The sequence below is a fragment of the Melospiza melodia genome, chromosome Z (assembly GCF_035770615.1).
Source record: "Melospiza melodia melodia isolate bMelMel2 chromosome Z, bMelMel2.pri, whole genome shotgun sequence".
Classification (NCBI taxonomy): Eukaryota; Metazoa; Chordata; class Aves; order Passeriformes; family Passerellidae; genus Melospiza; species Melospiza melodia.
The window spans coordinates 78,759,110-78,778,609 of record NC_086226.1 but is presented as its reverse complement, the minus strand read 5'-3'; the positions used below and the strand labels follow the sequence as shown (position 1 = coordinate 78,778,609).

The 19,500-nt window shown below is 40.1% G+C and overlaps 1 protein-coding gene across 2 annotated transcripts in view; it reads right to left on the bottom strand.

Annotated features, from left to right (window-relative positions):
• MEGF10 (multiple EGF like domains 10) overlaps positions 1–19,500 on the bottom strand; it is an 88,326-nt gene that overhangs the window by 55,072 nt on the left and 13,754 nt on the right. For both annotated transcript variants that reach the window (XM_063179961.1, XM_063179960.1), the window contains exons 2-5: positions 13,104–13,235; positions 10,281–10,382; positions 9,496–9,596; positions 4,461–4,553 (exon numbers count right to left, since the gene is read on the bottom strand). In XM_063179961.1, the coding sequence (XP_063036031.1) occupies positions 4,461–4,553; positions 9,496–9,596; positions 10,281–10,382; positions 13,104–13,219 (412 nt within the window). In that variant the 5' untranslated portion in view covers positions 13,220–13,235. The remainder of the gene's footprint in view (positions 1–4,460; positions 4,554–9,495; positions 9,597–10,280; positions 10,383–13,103; positions 13,236–19,500) is intronic.

The window sequence follows — 19,500 nt, the reverse complement described above, 5'->3', positions numbered from 1 at the left end:
TGCCAAGGCCCATGGAGAAAACAGCGAGATTTTAATGGAATTTGCAGACTTTACAAAACACCCACAGCTGTGAAGGAAATCTGATAGTAGCAGAGCTGCTGTGGTTTAAAAGTTACCTTAATAAAGCCCATTTAAAGGTAAAGGTTTCTCTGAGGTGCCAGCCTTAGACCTGCAGCTTAATGTATTAAGGAAAAATCCAATTTTCTTCTCATGCTTCACAAAACCCCGGAGACAAATTATGTCTTCACACCACTTTTTCTACTCCCATGACTTCAGACTATAGTCCCAATAAAGCTCTGCTAATCACCAACAGAATCAAATTACAAATTAGAACCCAGTGATTCAAACAAGTATCAAGATTACTTCAGCACAATAAAAATGGAAAAATCCCACTCCCATATTCACAAACATTGTTTGGTCATAAATCAAGGACATGTCTTTCCCTTTTTTGCTTTACCACTCATGCCAGCTGGGGGGGATCACAAGGCTATAACCATTTCAGACTAGTCAGTGTAATATTGATTTCTGCCTCTGCTCCAGCTTATCCAGAAGTGTCCTATTGATTTTGAAGGAATTATCTGCGGACTGCTAGGCATGAGAAGAAAAAAACAAAGTGAGTGTCCTGGTTGTGGACAGGACACCCACTGAACTGCACACCCACTCAAAACTGACAATCAGGTCAGGTATTATCCATTATAATATAGACAATAATACAAATATAAATAATATCACATATCTATAAATAATATAAATAAATAACATATATAAATAGATGTAAAGGAAATTAATCTGAACTTCACACTCACCCAAAACTGACAATCAGGTTCATGTATAATCCATTATAATATAGATAATAGTATAAATATAAATAATACCACATATCTATAAATAATATAAATAAATAACATTTATAAATAGAGATAAAGTAGTGTTGTAGGAGTGTGAGCAGAAAACATAAATTACAAATGTACAAAAGGGTTTGATCATCTCCACATCTACACAGACATTAGCACATAATTCAACTATTAGCACAAGTTCTACAGAAGACTATTCTATTCTCAACCTGTACTCAAAAGCATTCTTAAAAACAACCCAATCACACACGTGCCAGTTAAAAATTGGAGAAAACAGTTTCATTTGGGAGGCAAAAGTTTGTTTCAGTTTGTTTGTTCTTCAATAAAATCTATTTGTTTAACCTACATTTATCACTCTATGCACTTTTGTTAATACTGCACTTGTCCCTAGCCCAGAAATTACCAACTTCTATTCCTGGAATTCAAAAGTATTTCTTCAAAGGGGAACTGATAACTTATGGATTGTGCTGATTCACTTGCTCCTCTCACTCAACACATCTTCTGTCCACTCCTTTATCCTGACTATTGTGTTCAGTCAATAAATCTGTATTGGAATAAATTGTTTAGCACGACTGTCATCTCTCCCACCAGAATGCAATGTTCTGCAAAGGAGTGATCTCTTGATCCAAGTGGTGTTTCCTCTCAGATATATCCACATTATCATCACTTTCTTGACCCACCTCACATTGACTTTCACTGCAAGCAAACACTCTCTAATACACTCTATTTCCTTTAGATAAAAAGAAAACACCTGAAGAAAAATTAAACCTTGTGCAGAAATGTTCCCCAAGGAAACATTAATTAACAAAACTGCTAAGCCACAACTCAGGTTTTCCTTGCTGAAGAATAGATCCAATCCTGCTTCCCACTCAGCTGGGATGTAATTTTTTCAGAAAGGCAGAGGATGCGGTGAGGAGCAGAGTTATAGTCTGGGTTAGAAGTGAGCACTGAAAAAAGACAGGCTCAGCACTCCGGTCAAACCTGAAGCCTCCTCTCCCTAAACTGAGAGCAGCCACTAACCTAAACCATTCAGGAATTGGCAAGGAGTCACAGCAATAAGGAGGCAATATTTGCTACAAAAGGAAATGGGAGTCACCCAAAAAATTTATTCCCTCCTGAGAAACAACAGATAAAAATCAGTTTGGGGGTTGGCAGATGCTGTAACAGGACTAAATCTGTTCTCAGATACTTGCAGATAAAATTCCTTTGTAAGGAGAATAAACAATTCCAATAGAGATGGGACAGCAATTTGGAAGAAAATGTTTCTTTGTGCAGTTTTATAAAATGTTTGGTCCCTAGGTAGAACAGTTCCTTCCCATATGTGTGAATCCATGAAAATGAACAGATGACTGCATCTGGAAGTTGGCCTAATACCTCACACTTTGAGGATAATATCTCTTTTTGAGACAGGGCATTTTATCTGGTCATCACAAGCCGTAAAATCCCTGAACCTTTGCCTTGCAAAGACAATGGCCTGTCTTTCAAATATGGTTCCACCATTCAGGTAAGTAATGAAAATGATTATTTGATGGACATTATTACAGTAGGGCAACATGCACATATTCCTACTGAATTAATAACTTGCTATATAAAAAAACATTATTTAAAAAAAGCACATATCTTTATTTTGTATCACTGCACCTTTCTGTGACTAAAGCTAAAACCAAGTTGGGGATCATGCAGAAAATACAACTAAAGGCAGAGCACCAAAATCTTCTGTGTAGGGCAAGCAACAAGAAAAGCTCAGAAAGCCAAGCCCCTCTCACTTTCTGTTATTTCCAACACTATCCACTACTCCTCAATTTACTTTGACCTGTGCTGTAGCTCTTCAGATAAGGAGATCATGGACAGATAGCAGCAAACGTCAGCTCTCAAGCTCAGAAGGACAAACGGGGGAAATCAGCAACTTTCTCAGGTTTGTGCACGCAGAAGGGGATAAATCCCAGAACAAATATTCCTGTAGCACATGCACAGGAATATCCCCTTCCCCAGCCTACCCCCTTCTCCTAAGGCTACAGCAGTAATCCCAAACGAATTCTGGCAGTTCCAGGTAGCCCTGATGTCACTCAGGAGCCTTTAGAGGATCACCAGCCTCTCCAGAGATCACTGTTCAAAGGTACACAAAAGGCAACCAGCTGAGAAAAAAGCAGAGGAAAAGAGCTGGAGGTGTACCTAGAGTGAATGATACCAGACAGAAATCCTGCGAGAGGAAGGGTTACTTCCAAAGGCAGATTTAGAGGTTCCTGTCTCATCTAAAGCACACTTTCAGGCTTGAAAATCTCAGTAAATAACAGTATTTTTGCAATCTGTGCTGTCTAATGATTCACATTTCTTCTGCATGTATGATTAGTTACAGAAGAGCTTAATGCATAAGGTTTTCAGAAAGAAAGATAGCATGTTTTGACAATTTATTTTGACAATTCAGTACATTAGATTAAGACCAGTCTTACAGCAACACTCCGTTGTGAAGAAACAATGGCTCTTTCAGTTTTATGCCTTATGCAAAACTTGGGTGTTTCTTCGGAGCTATACATGAATCCCATGTAAGCGTGCAAAAAAACTACATAAAAAATGTAGTTAATTTTAAAAGAGTTAAATTCTTCCTCATGCCAACAAATATGATGCTGGAGCAACAGATCAGTTCCAGATGAATTATGATAGCAACATGTTTGAAAACTGAAGAACATTTCCCCTTTTTTAAAAGAAAGATAATGGGAGTTATTAATTTTATAGGAATCATGTACTAAGGAAATTAGCAGTGTAGTATCTTTGCAATTTGTTTGTTAGAGATTTACAAGGTCTATGGACTTTAACTTGTAAATACAATTGATTTTATTGTTGGCTAAAATACATTTCTTTCAACTGCACAATCACTAGCAGAGACCCACCTTGAACCTGATTTTATCAAAATATGTGGTTTTATGTTAGCCTCAAAAATACATTTTTAAAGATCTTAAAAAGATAGCCACAAGGCTGGAATAAATAAAGAAGTATAATGAATTGGAAAATTACTCTGAGAAACTGTATTTCAGAAGAAAAGATAATGATTTGTGTTCCACACAATTCTACTCTCCTCATCTCCTGCACATGCAAAGGGAAAGGAGAAGGAAGGATGTGGGAGAAATTTGACCAGAGTACAATGGAAAGACATTGAGAGTTCAGGGAGTGAAGAGAGAAGGGAAAAATGGTTGAGTCAGTGTCAGAGTGAAAAAGGAGGACAGAGTTGCTAGGAAGGCTTTCCTCATAGCTTTTAAATGTGACTTGGCACCATCAAACTTCACACATTAGTGAAGTAAAAACTGTGAGATTTTCTTACATGTAAAATAAAACTATGTCTTTACTCCAGATACTGTGCAATCTGCATGTCTCCGAGTACATAAAGAAAAAAAAAAAAAAAAAAAAAGAAAGCTCATTAGTGCTGCTACGTGGGAACAGTGTTTGCAAGTAAATGAAGAAAAATCAGGTTACACCGAGTAACCTGATAACTCAGAAAAAAGCCCTGATCAGAGAGCAGAAGCCCAGAACAGAACTGATGATTATCTGCCCAAAAGAGAGGACAACACCACGGAAAAAGTACAAGACAGGCAGAAGCAGGTGAAAACTCACCACTGGAGCAGTTGGGTCCTCCCCAGCCAGGCTCACACTGACAGGTGTTGGGCGCAATGCAACGGCCATGCACACATTTATCAGCACAGTGAGCTGTCAGAGAAGGGAATAAAAAAAACAATTACAGAACTCCTACCACCGGGAAAAATATTCTTTTAAAATACTCTAAAATAGTCCTAACCCAATTCTTTCGTGTCTCAAGTACCTCTTAAAAGCAAAATAAATACCGGTGTATTTGGTGGCGTCTATTAAAAATATATTTCACTTCAGTCTCTTCCATTTCTCCTAAGTTTGAAGAATCCAGCTAAAAATGTGTTAGTATTACGCAAATAGTTCAGAGGAAGTGGTCCAAATTTAATGAAAAAAGAGTCAAAGTATGATCTGGGCTGGAAATCCATCTGACTGTGGTCCTGGGCAAGACACTCTGGCTGTCCCTGCCTGAACTTGGATGGGATGACTTCCACAGGTCCCTTCCCACCTCAGCCATCCTGTGACCCTCATGCCAAGAAAAAAGAGGGGAACTTCAGCAGGCATCCAAAGAAATGCTCTTCTGCAACAGCATGGATAAAGTAAGATTTGCAACACACTGACATTTTAGTATCAACTTTTCCAAATGATTGCACAGTTCAACTGAAGAACAAAACAAACAGTGACAGTGATTGAAGTAAAGCATGACATATAAAACTTATGAATCACTGCAGCCTTTATTCTAAGTGCTAAACAGGGTGCACTTAAATTTATTTTCTTTTTTATGAATTGCAAACACGTTTCTAAGATAAGTCCTCCTTTGAAACAGACCTTTTGTTTGAAACATCTAAGAAAAAAACTGAAATTACTTTGATATCCAGCATTATCAATGCCAGAACATAATACACCCAAGAGGAAAAACCTCTGACCAGCAACAATTTGCTGTCATCATATTAATCACAAAGTACCCCTAATTTTCCAAAATACATGTGCTGTAATAATTTCCTTCCACTTTAAACAACAATAAAACTTAGAAAATGTGTGCAGGATGAGATTTTTCTTTGTACCAACATATCCAGAGAAACTGGAAATCTGACTGCTATATAAATGAATATAAAGTTAAAGGGAAAAAGACAAAGCGGATGTTAAAAAGAAATTTCATGGGGCTACATATGAATCACTGGGGTTCTGAATGACCGAAAATATTCTAGAGTAATTAGGTATTTAGGTAAAACACTTGCAACTTCTGGGCTTTTCTCAATTAAAGATGATGAAGCACATTGGTCATCTTTACATTTAGTGTGTCCAAGAAAAAGGAAAACCACACAAAGATCAATAAAATAAAAAATTTTTTATTATACGGGATCCCAGCCATTAACTGCTTATTTTTACAGCCTTCAGTTTTAATTCTCAACTATTTCTAACAAGCTGCTTTTCAGACGTGCATTAAAATGATCTTCATTAGAAATCAACAGGGACAATAATAATTTTTAAACATTTGATGAAGCAAGGCATCAACACAGAGCGCTGTTGCCTATTTATGTGTTATGGAAAGACTGAGTTTAAATAATACATCACAATTTTCCATTAGTCTTGTAACTTGACGTGAATCGCTTGCATCTCTGGAGATTCCTTCCTAGTTAGTGCTGCCTTGGGCCCTGAGGCTCTCCACAAACCAAATGTGTGAAACCCTTGCCAGCAAGCCGTGAGGCAGGAGCAGGTCACTGTAAACACGCAGTGTGAGCACTCGTAGGAACGACCCAGGGAATGCAAACATCCCCAGCCCGCATTTCTGAGCACTGAGCCCTACATGCAATGAGGCAACGCTCCACCACCTCCTCTGTGAGGCAGCTGGAGCAGGGCAGAAAAATAAAGACGTTGCAAGAAACCAGACCTAGCTCCTTGCGCTGCCCCTCATGCCGCGCTCAGAACATGGATCCACACTCTGGATAAACACAAAAACCTATTCTCTAACCAAAAGAAATTATTCTCCAGACACCTTCTGGGCTAACTGATTCTTGGCAAGTGAATCCTACATCTGTAAGAGACAGCACATGTTAAAAAAGAAGATTGCAGTGGATATGGGGATGAGAGAACCGTGTCCAAATTTACTACACAGAGCTACAAAGAGGTGAGGACAACAGAAAAATGACCTAGATGAAGCTGAAAAGATGTGAATAACACCAGGAACAGATGAAATACTTTCTGTTGGTTTTCTATGGAATTGTTTGGCATGGTATTAAAAAAAATGCTTATACGCAGGTGTAGGTGACAAACTTAACATGAAGGGCCTTCTTTTTTTACTGATGAGTGTGAAAAAACTCCCTGGCAGCAATTGCCATGTTTTCTTTTTTTGCAAGAAAAACCTCAATTATTGTAAGAAAAGCAATCTGGGTTTAGTCTTGCACATTGGCTTTTACATCTTATTTCCCCTTTTTTTTGTGCCTTATTGTTCTTTCAGGATCTTTTCTACACTCTTGCCTTCATTATCTGATGTTAAAAAGAAAACTTGAAAAAATGTATTTTTATCTTTGATGTAAGTTTATGCATGCATTTTAGGATCTGTTTCTTTTTCACTTTGAAAAGCCAGCCATAAACCAGTTAACATAAAATTGAAACACTTCCTATGCACATAAATTAAATGACTGCAAGGTTTAGCTCCAACTTCCTCCAAATTAATTGAAACAAGCATTTGTCGTGGGAAAAAATAAATCATTTATTAAACAACACTATAAACATGTTTTCTTCAAATATATCCTTCACTTTTACACTGTATGCTACAACATACAGTGTTCTTGTTTGATCCCTTGTTTGATCCTTGTTTCCTGTGCTTGATGGCTAACTGCTAGTAAAGTGAATGATATCCAGTTATACCTTAAGATGAATGGCGCATTTCCTATTTCATGTTTTGAGGAAATTCAGTATTAAGATTGATAAAAACTTCTCCATTAAGATGCTTAGAAATGTACTACGTTGTTAGAAACTAAGTGAGGCAAATGTTCAAGCTGCCAGGAACAATCAGCCTTTGCTTGTGTGTCCATCTTCAAGAAAGCCACTAGAAAATGTCTTAAAACATTTGAAATCTTCCTTTTCAGAAACACACTAAAAAAAAAAAAAATTGCACTTTTTGAAAAAGTTTCTAGTCTGTAGCTAAGCCTAGTATTCATATGCCAAATCTCCTAGGGATTGCCACTGATAGTAGCAGACAAGTGGCAGGAAATTCTTTGGAGTAACTAAGAAATTCAGTCACCCACTCTGCCAGGATTCAGCTCCTTAACACAACTTCACAGAATTACTGTTCTGCCTTTGTATCCGCATATAAACTGCATTTAGATTATCTCAGAAAGTGTGTCAGGTCTAAACGTAAGAGTAAAATAACAGCTTGAGGTCCACTTCACCTACTGCTCCACAGAGGTGCTGGCAGTAGTGGAGACACAGGTGAGAAATTTGTGCATTATTTGTATCCTCTGTGAACAGGAGTTTCATGAGGACAGCACAAAGCACATTTTTTTAGTGAAAGTGAATTAGTACTCACTAACAAGATAACTACACTCTTATAAACAGTCCAAGTACTGACTGCATATAATGTTGGAATTAAAATTAAAATACACTTTCATGTCAACCCACCTAAAGACAAAATGACACAGATTCCTATTATTTTTGAGAAGCAGCGATGAAATTTCAATTAATGCAATGTCGAGTCATACAAAAACTATCTAAACAGTAGACTTTTCTAATTTACCTTTCTAAATTGAGAAGTCAAATAAAGGAACAAACAAACAACAAAATGTCAACAACAACACAAGAATTTTAGCCTTTTAGAGGCACCTTACATCCTTCCACTAGGTAAAGAAAATAATCTACACAGCATGGAAATAAAATTGCAGTAATGAAAATGCTCCAGCTGGAGATGATGAAGACTGAAGGTCTCTTTCTTCCAAGGTCAAATAACTGCAAACTCAGCTACACTGAAGGATCTGTATTTTCACATGATTTAAAGTCTAAGGCATTGCACAATCACTTCAGAAGTCAGAGCAGGTATGTCCTGAGTACCATAATCAGGCATATTTTCATGTAATAACAGGAAAAATTAGTATGTCCAATGGTATTTGAACTTTTCAGGTTCTGAATGTCATTGTGTTAACACAATGAATTTACTACATATGCTATAGCTGTGTAAAAGCTGCAGTCACATAAGAGAATCACCATCACACCTGTCATCACATCACAAATCAAACTGTAACACACTTCAAAAAATATTCTACCTCATAAAAAAATTAAATATCATTATTCACACAGGCTGTATAATAACCAAATGTAGTCCGAAATTGGTTCTTGTAAGTCTAATATATACATATTACCAAAAAAAAAAAAGCTAAAAGGATTACCAGTCTGATATATTAGTTTATTATTATCAGATATATTAGTTTTCTAAAAAATATTTTGACCTTGCTTTTGCACAAGCAGAAAATGTTTTGAATCAAAGCTTCTTCTTTTCAAATTCCAGGACATAAAACATGTTCTTATCAAACACCATTTTAAGACCTCCCTAGGTCTGCACAAGGCCAAACGAGAGAGACAAGGAACGGAGCCAAGGGTGCCTCCAGACTCCCCAGACACAAATTTTCCCAATTTTGGGTTAGACAGAGGTATGTGCCACCCAAAAAAGGTGCTGAGACCTCCAAAGATTTGTTACAGACCTCTGTACCCCCAAGAGTGGCTCAGCATGAGGATCTGCTGGGGTCTGCTCCAAGGAGAAAAGACTTCCACGTCCCTCATGGTTTTAAACCTTGTGTTTAAAACACTGATGCTTGCACAACGCATTTTCCACACGGTCATTAGCTAGAACCACATGAAAGCTGGCTGGCCGTGCAGACACCTAAAATCCAACCATCCTGTCACCTGCATCTGCATCTCAGCCTCAGCTGGCTCCAACGAGAGCTGCAAACACATTGCTGGCGAGTAACTGAGCTCCTGCAAGCCAGCCTCCACAGAACCACCCATCAGAGGGGAGTCACACCAGCACAGTTTCAAAGCCAAAACAATGGTAACAAGAAGCTGAACTTACGGACACACATCTCCCTGCTCTCATAGAATCCAGGGCAGCACTGGGATTTGCGCCTGTACATCGTTTTCTCACCATGTCTGTAGGCAGTGCGGTAACTGATCCTAAAGAGAGGAAGGAGTGTTTGTCACATACCTTGACTCAGAAGCACCAGAGGATGCGCTCTTACACATCTTAAAAAAAACATTCAGGTGTCACAAGAAAAGAAATAAAGTGTTCCAAGTTGCCTTGATTTATCTGTTGCTAATTTTAAGAGTCCAAGGGGTTTCCTGACACGCCTTAGGTTCAGGGGTGGTCAGAAAGCAGGAAAAGAATGGGGAATTTGTCACTTGTGATGGTTCATACTTATCAGCATATTCCTCTGAGGAAAACGCTCTTCACAGATGTCACCAGTTTTTAATCACTCAACCCTTGCTTGCTTTCTGCTTGCACAGGAAGTTTCCTTTAACAAATCCTTTCACTTTTCTTTCAAGAAGCATAAACTTACTTCCCCCAGAACACAAGGGTTCCCTGTGATATTTCTGAACAGATACACCTTGCAGGGTCTGGAGAATTTAGTTTTTCGCAAGCTGTTTGCTTTCTGTTGGCACTCCATGGGATGGTACACCCCAACCTGCTATTAAAATTCATGGTGACATTGCTTGGACAGGCATTTTCCAGCTGACACAAATCACAGCAGTTAGACAGGGTGGACAGTACTGCTAAAAAATCCTACATATGATGCTTGATTTTGAGTCAAGATTCTTAACAATATAAGCAAATTGACAATATTAGGATTTATACATCACCTGTGTCGTGTGCACTTGAACCAGTTTAGGATGTCAGTACAACTGGTGTAGTAAATCTGATCAAAAGGATGTGGATATGACTCTTGCACTGTAACTGAGTAACTGGGGAGAGACAGAGAGAAAAAAGGGAGATCATCAAGCAAGTCCTTTTAGTACAGTCTCATTTACTTAGGTCTTTTACAGAATCCTGTTACAGAATGGAAAAAATATAACAAAATACTCATGCCTAAAAAAGTGACACAGAAAGCTTGCAAAGAAAAATAAGCATGCAGAGAGTCATCATGTTCATACTGTGTAACACATTTGATGAAATTCCACTACTCGACATTTAAAGAAATGTAATGTCAGCCTAACTTTTCTTAAAGTGAGAATGGCTGTAACTCAAACAGGCAGCAAATGGAAGTAGTGCATTTTAGGTGTTCTCCTGTAGAAACTTTTATTAATCAACTAGATAACTGAACAACTAGTTACAGAGACAGAAAATGAGGTTTCTTCTATTATCACTCAAAATAGAAAAAAAGGACTTTCTGAGAAATTTCTTTTAAAAACTTGACCCCTATAGGGATCAAGTTTTTACAAGAAAAAAACTGGGCCTATAGGAAGACATCCAGTGCACTTAAATACTAAATGAATGTTAACACAGAAATACACCTGAGTAGTAATTACTGGAAAATTACATTACAGGCACACCACCAGTCAGTCTACTCAGCAATCAGAAATTAATGAATACTGAAGACCATAATTTCTTTTGCTTACTGGATAATTTTTAACAGAGAACCACCCACACCACACCCCCAGAAATACAAAATCCTACTATTATTTTTTGCCAAATTACACAATTATACAGTGTCCTAGAAACAAATCCATGCTGAGAGCTTCCAAAGCTGTCAGTAGGACACAAGAGGAGCAGAACCCTGTCTCAAAAGGGGAAAATATTGAATCATCCTAGAAAACTCTTTGAGAGCTGTTTGTGCTGGCAGCCAGTCCTGGGTTGCGCAAGGGAGCTTGAAAATTCAGGAATGCATGGCAAGCTCCTGCAGCAGGACTGATTCCCAGGAGCAGCAGAACACTGAACAGCTCACCCAGCTCTGCCTCTCCTCCACTCAGCCCCTCTCTGAGCCTGAGCCCCCAGTGCAGGGTGACAGCCAGGTCTCCTCATCCTGCTGTCATCATCCATGCCAAGGGGGAGCACCTCCAGAGCCGCTCATCCCTAACTGCACACGCCCTACTCCCTGTTTTCCTGCAAGAAGGCAAAGCAGGAATCAGCAGCCCTAATCCACCCAGCTGTCCCAGCCCAACAAAATTCCAGCGGGATGCTGGCGCTTGCCTGAGGCTCCGGGCTCTCACCCTGAGGCAGCAGGGCACTCTCTACCCCTTCTCACCACTTGTAAAGATCATTTTACCACTGACTGAGGTCTGTTTTTTATTTAAAGCACACATCAGTGACAGTGGCAGTTAGGAGCTTCTGTCTGGGGCTTTGCCCTTTCATACTTCTGTCCTTTTGTCACCTGCTTTGGGCAGCAGCAAGAATGTTGCACTGAGTTTATTTGGAGCTCTGCCCTGATTGTGAGATAGCACAAGAAGGAAAAGAAAGTTCATGCAACAAAGTGGGCATGCTTGCTAAATGCATTTTTGGGTATATTTTTCCTTCTGCAGACTTTGATCGGCTAGTTTTAAATTACATTATGTAGTGTAAATAATTATATTCGGGGATTTTTCCCATTTTGTTTTCACTATGTTGTAGCTTTCCCCAAAACCACTTCTAGCTACAAAAACTGTAAACAAAGCACACACAATACAGGACAGTAACACTGTAGACAAATTCCTGACTACTACAAACAGGTATTTAATATGGTGACTACTTCATATACACATTCTTGCATGAACTGTACACAGCAGCTGAGGCAGAGGCGCCAAATCCTTTACATGAAGCTGAGGTAAATTCCCAAAGAGTGTTCTTACGTGTTGGGTTTGTTCTTTTCTTTTAATATAGAGACTTTATAAAAAAGTAAATACAAGTTTCAATTTTCTTTGTAAAGATTCAGCCACAATAATCAAAAATGAATGTACAGTGGCTCAGCAGCACTCCCCATGACTAAGCACAAAACAGAGTTTACATTAAGTGCAGGAAATACTGATGTCCTCAAGTGAAAAGTGAAAATTAAGACTTTCTCATGGACCATCTGATCAATTACAGGCACAACAGTTATAATGAGACCAGAAGTCTTGTTTTCACTATCATAACCTTCACACAAGGAAAGAAGTTCAGCAGATGCTTGAGGCTCAACCTCTCCCAACTCACTGTGGCTTTTTGCAATTCACATGAAATTGGATGAACAAACAGACCAACTACATTGATGATGAATTTCATTTTGCATGTTATAAATTTCTGAACCTCATCAAAATAATTAAACAACAAATCTTAATTCAGATCCTGTGAGTGCTGAATAGGAAGGAATCAGCATAATCAAATTTGGCCAAATTCCAATATGGTTAATTATATTTTGCATATGTAAAACTTCTTTTCACCTAAATTGGAAAGAGCTATTTTTACTCACTTCTAGTACCCAGATGGTTGTGTAACATTGCTAGTACCACTGTACTTTGCATCCTAACCCCCAATGCAAAGATGCATTTAGCCCACTGCCAAACAGTCTTTTACTTATCCAAGAACTCACCTGCCCATGCAGTAAAATGAATTCTTTTCCCTTGTTTTTAAACACAGCTAAAAGCCTTCAATAATTTGAAGCATGCCAAGCAAAGCAAAGCAAAATTATGACATCAGAATTTACATCACTTATTTTTCCAAAAGGAAAGCATTACCTTTCCCAGTGGCTACACACATTGGGATCTTCCAGATTCAAAGACACAGCTGAACCCATCCAGTGGTACAGGAGTATGACAGGGAAGCCAAAAAGGGAGTTGAAATGAAGAACCATCTTTCCAACGAGATGGCTGTGAGGAGAAAAAGAAATAGTACATTAGTAATACCATAGAGAATTTAAAGAAGATAATAATGTTGACCCACGTATGATTAATGTAAAGCAATGGATAGATACTTCAAGGAAGCAGCAACACCATGCCCATTGTGGAAGGAGAGCCCAAACAGAGGCGTTTCCCATGAGGTGAGCTGGTGGCAAACGGCACCTCAGGGGCCCTGCTGTCCCCTCCAGTGTCCCACACCCAGGCTGGGAGCACTGTGCCCACTCCCAGAGCCAGAGCCGAGCTCCGCAGTAAAAGCTGGGAGTGCTCAGCCATGCTGGGTGCGCTCCGCCAGGCCGGGAGTGCTCAGCCATGCTGGGAGCGCTGTGCCCACTCCCAGAGCCAGAGCCGAGCTCTGCAGTAAAGGCCGCCACTCGCTCAGGGCCACAGGAGCAGACAGGCTCAGCTGTGACACAGCACCAGAGCCCTGCATGTCCCTCATCCCACACCCAAGCTGGGAGTGATCAGCCATGCTGTGCCCACTCCCAGAGCCAGAGCTGAGGCCTGCAGTAAAGGCTGGGAGTGCTCAGGACCACAGGAGCGGACAGGCTCAGCTGTGACACAGCACCAGAACCCTGCATGTCCCTCATCCCACACCCAAGCTGGGAGTGCTCAGCCAGGCTGTGCCCACTCCCAGAGCCAGAGCTGAGGCCTGCAATAAAGGCCTGGGGTGCTCAGCCATGCTGTGCCCACTCCCAGAGCCAGAGCCGAGGCCTGCAGTAAAGGCTGGGAGTGCTCAGCCATGCTGTGCCCACTCCCAGAGCCAGAGCCGAGGCCTGCAGTAAAGGCCTGGGGTGCTCAGCCATGCTGTGCCCACTCCCAGAGCCAGAGCCGAGGCCTGCAGTAAAGGCCTGGAGTGCTCAGCCATGCTGTGCCCACTCCCAGAGCCAGAGCCGAGGCCTGCAGTAAAGGCTGGGAGTGCTCAGCCATGCTGTGCCCACTCCCAGAGCCAGAGCCGAGGCCTGCAGTAAAGGCTGGGAGTGCTCAGCCATGCTGTGCCCACTCCCAGAGCCGGAGCCGAGGCCTGCAGTAAAGGCCGGGAGTGTTCACCCATGCTGTGTCCACTCCCAGAGCCGGAGCCGAGGCCTGCAGTAAAGGCTGGGAGTGCTCAGCCATGCTGTGCCCACTCCCAGAGCCGGAGCCGAGGCCTGCAGTAAAGGCCTGGAGTGCTCAGCCATGCTGTGCCCACTCCCAGAGCCAGAGCCGAGGCCTGCAGTAAAGGCTGGGAGTGCTCAGCCATGCTGTGCCCACTCCCAGAGCCAGAGCCAAGCTCTGCAGTAAAGGCCGCCACTTGCTCAGGACCACAGGAGCCGAGAGGCTCAGCTGGGACAAAGCACCCAAGCCCTGCATGGCCCTCATTCACAGGAAGGGTTTGTGCCTCCTCCCCATGGCCGGCACAGCCTCACATGGCACCCTGCACTGCCACTGCTCTTCGAACCTGAATGCCCCAAAACTTAATTCCCCCACCTCAGCCTGCTGTACAGCTTCAGAACAGACTAAACATTCATTAAAGAAAGCTGCTGTAGTAACATCAAGGTCTGAAAAGATTATCTTAACACTTTTACTAAGCAAATTGTTTTAATTTGCATGCTGAAACACTCATAATCCAAGTGGTCATTAATCCACAAATGCCAGAATGAATGCTATTAACATGTAATTTATTTGTAATGACTTAAGCTACATTTCTGTTTCAGTGAACATTTGACCTTATTTCCTCACTTTCACACTGATTCTAACACTATGTGGTTACAGAGGTAACAAAAAAATGAGATTCTTGAGTCTGATCTATAGTAAATGAAAATAATTCAATGTAATAAATGAAAATAATTCGAAAATAATTCTAAAAGAATGTAATGTCATAAATGAAAATAATTAGAAAATAATTTCTAATAAATACATTTGATTTAATAAAAATATTTTTAACATAGTAAATTAATCCAGAAATAGTAATTTTTTACTTTAAATATTATGCAACAGAATAAAGCAAGTTACATCAATCACATTGTTATATGAGAAAGAAGACCACGGGACCATGGGGAAAAAAAGAGACAAAGTAGTCTTACTTTACTTAACTCTCACTTCAGAACTCAACATGAAAAAAAGCTCCCAACATGAAACAATTATATTTATCTGAAGATACAGAGATGATCCTATTTTGCTGAATTGTTCTTGAAAAATCAGGCTGCTGAAAGGTATTTCATGGTCTGTAACTATTTATCTGCATGCAGCAAAGCAATCAACGTGCAGTTATTTCAACGGCAGCTGTATTTTCACCTAATAATTGCAATGAAGTTGTGATTTCATTGAAAATAGTCACTCTGATTAAGCACACTGTAAATGGTATTTTCCCTTTTTTTCTTCCTTTTATTCTCAACTTCAGCAACTTTCCTTTTCCAGGATACATTTAACAAAATTTAAAATTTAAAAAAAATTGCATGAACCCCCTAGAGTAAAACTTGATTGCATTCCAGATCTTTTGCTTAATTATTAAGGAAAATCAAAACAGAAAATCAGTACAGCTGATTAGCATTGCTGAAGTGTTGATATTAGCAATAAAAGATGTAGATGATTCATTTAACTCTTGCTGCCTACAGTTTGCACCAAGAACAACTGTTCAGAGATTCACTTTTCATACCATATATTGCTCAAATTATCTCATCCAATAACACAAGAGTATTTCAATTATCTACACGTACACAGAACCTGTAGTTTAAGTACTGAAAATGCTCATTTTGAGGAATGCCTTCCCTGTGCAAATTAGTACATACATGAGATAGGAATAAAACCCCAACAAATTTAAGACATTCCTTGGTGTTTCACCACCAGGACTTCCTTCCACAACAGAACATTAAACAGGCTTTATTGCCTGTTAGTTTTTTCAGCAGCACTTGAGGCAAAACCTCTCGTTGACAAAGCTGTATCTTTATTCCTATTTCAGGCAGGAACTTTAAGGCAGTGCCACTGTCTGTTCAGGTCAGACTTCCCTGTTTCCCTCAACTTTAATCCATACCCATGATGTAAAAATTTTAACAAGAAAGCAGTGCAGCTGCATTAAACAACTGTAGAGTACTTCTTTTGATCTCTGTAAGCTAATTAAGGAAATTAAACTAGTTTTATATTTATTTTATAAAAAAACAGATAATCAGTAACAGTAATTTTAAAAAATAAACCTGAACACCCCAAGGTTTATTATAACTACTAACAAGCTCATTTTAAAATGCTATAAAAAGAGTACAAAATATACTCCTATAAATTACTCCCCTAAAATACATTTAAACTTGAGCAACTACATAAATTACATTTTTCTCACTAGTAAGCTGATGCAAAATCATATGAGTATGTGCACCATGTATGTGTAAACACAGACAGTTAACCATTAATACCTAATATCTGAGATTGTTAGGCACTTTCTCTGCCACTAGTAACTGTCTTGACAGTTTTTATTTGGTTTGAGAGTTTTTTTCCCCATGGAGAGTTCAGGATCAAAACCAGAGAAAGAACAGATAACTGAAGAAAAAGAGGCAAAAAAATGCTTCTTCTTTATGAGGTGAAAATTACAACATGCTTACAAGTTAATCTCTCCACCCACCCAGAGCAGAGCCACAGGCAAAGCTGAGGGCGCACAGCTCTCCCTCAGATTTCCTGTAATAAAAGGCAAATAAATACAGGTGGAACTGAGGGGGGCAGGAGAAGATATGATGGACACTGTAAAAGAAGCGAAGGTTGCTCAAGGCTGCAAACAAATATTTTTTGGTCAGCAAAATCAAGTGCTTCCAGAGAATTAACCAAGATTAGACCTGCATGAGCAACAGAGAATAGTACGACACAGTTGCTAACATGACATAATGGACCCAAGACCAAGGGAAATGCTGATGCAGCTTTCCCATTGCTGTTGCAGAAGCATTTTTACCATTGAAACATGAAAAATGCAGCAGGAATGGGCCATTCAGTTAGAAGACAAACTCCAGAGCAGTGAGAACCTTCTGTGCTCTGTTGCAGCATCTCAAAGGTTTTACACACAGTGGTAGGGCACAGGGGCATCAAAATGTTTTCTGAGCTGCAAACCTATTCTTAATTGCACTGATATGGCATCAACCTACATGTATAGCAAGTGCTACTTCAAAGAAAATCATCTCTCTGTCCGTCATAGATTTCTTCAAATTTCAGACTGAACTGTGAAGCCCACAGTCATCTGTGCAAAGGCCTTTGCAGGTGTCCGTGCCCTCACTCGCTCCAGAGCTCCCCACACAGACTTGGTGACTGCAACTGGAAATTACAGCTTTGCGTGAGATAAAAGAGTTTTTCTAGGCACTTCTGAGTGAAGAATTGCTTGGTCTTTCACTTCCTACAGTCTTCTTCCTAACACTCTTCACTCTGGAGGCTCAGCTCCTCTATCAGAGACACAATTTGCTAATAAAAACATCTCTCTCACAACTGATGTCAGGCAGAGCAAAATTTGAATCTGACCTAATCTTGTCAATGATGATTAATCCCGGGTTAGCTTCCGTGAGAAAAAAAATAAATCCACAACTGATTGCTTTTATCGATTACGTTAGGGAATTAATGGATGAAGAGCAGAAGGCGTTTTCCCTTTGGAAATCAGTAAATCAGTTTGACACCTTGTCACATGAAATCTCACTCATAAAGCAAATACAAAATAACCTGAATTACGAGCATTATCACACAGACCCTAGGCTGGCTGAAGATGTACAGTCACAGCAAATGCAAGCTGATTGTTCTTTTTTTCCCAAATCCTCAGAACATATCACTCCAAAGGCAGCATTGATTGTCACTGTCACGGGGAGCTCAGGACAGGCCAAGCTGGCAGGGCTGACAGAAAACGCATGGGATCTGCACAGCCAGCATGAGAGTTTGCTAAAGGATAACCCAATAGTGCCCTACACGGAAGGGCTCTACACATTCACACCCTCCACGGTCAGAGATGATAAGAGCCCTTCTTGATGCAGCCTAATCAGATCTGACCCTCTTCACCTGGGCTGCTCTGCTTTCAAACCTCACTGTGAAGCAGACTGACACAGCTGGAGAGTGCAGAGGTGTTGAAGATGGGCTAAGCACGGATGAGGGAAAAACAATTCATTTAGACTGATGTCTGAAGAATAAACAAATCAAAGGCTGAGTGAGCTGGAACAAGTCTCCTTGATGGAGACAGATATGCTGCTACTTTTTTCAAGTTACGCTGCAAAGAAAAATAAATCAGTAATCAATGACCATTTTTCTTTGGTTATTAGATTAGGTCATTTTTATTTTTCAGTCTCTCTTTAATTATCAGAGGCTTCTAAGAAAATGAGGTTTATGTAATCACAGTGTTTGTCTGTGTGTTCTGGCCTCGTGCCCAATAACCTGTAAATTTATCAGTCACTCAAAGCAGGAGTGGGGAAGAAGTCTTGAATTGTGGAATTCTAGAGAATCCAGTGATAATGCACAAGTCTGGAGGAGACCAGGCTTTATTTGCCCCTAAGTGATGGAATTACCAGTTTTGAAAGCAACAGCATCACAGTCCTTTATTTCATGGTAGTGCTGTAATTTCACAGAATGAATCTCTCTACCATTCCTACTAAATATAAATGCAACAAGATGTGACCTGATCTTAAATAACAGAGAGCAGCCTTCAAACTGTATTAAAAATGTAAACTAGAGTTAATTTTGGAGTTAAACTTTTTTTTTTCCTTAAACATTTTCTGGTGGAAACCTGGAGAGGTTGGGAGCTGCCACACCGCACATTGTTTTGTAAGCATCAACCAACCTCTTGCGTTGTAATTACAAGCACAGAATGAAGTAAGATAACTGGAAACACGGGAGGAAACAGGAAACTTTACCACCCAGCAAATATGTGGATATGCACTAGTAAAGCCACAAAGTTCCAGATGCAATGGGTGGCTGGATGGCATGGATCATGCTGCAGCACAGACCCAAACGCACAGGAATATTGCAACAAGGTCCTCAAGGGCCCTGTCCTTCCCTGCAGAACACTCAGCAGTATCTTTTACAAGACCTGTTCTTTCTGCAAATGATCATGAGAGTTTGCTTTAGGAATTGTTCTCTTGAAAAGCAAGATTGTCTTTGGCCTGCTGACTTCACTCGCTGCCATTCAGCGAGTTTCTGAAGCCGCTAAGCTGGCAGGGACCATATATCCACTTATCAGTCCTCTTCTCCCTCAAATTAGCATTAAAAGGGCAGGAAAGACAGTTCAGTGCAAGTCAAGTCTGCACAAGGCAAG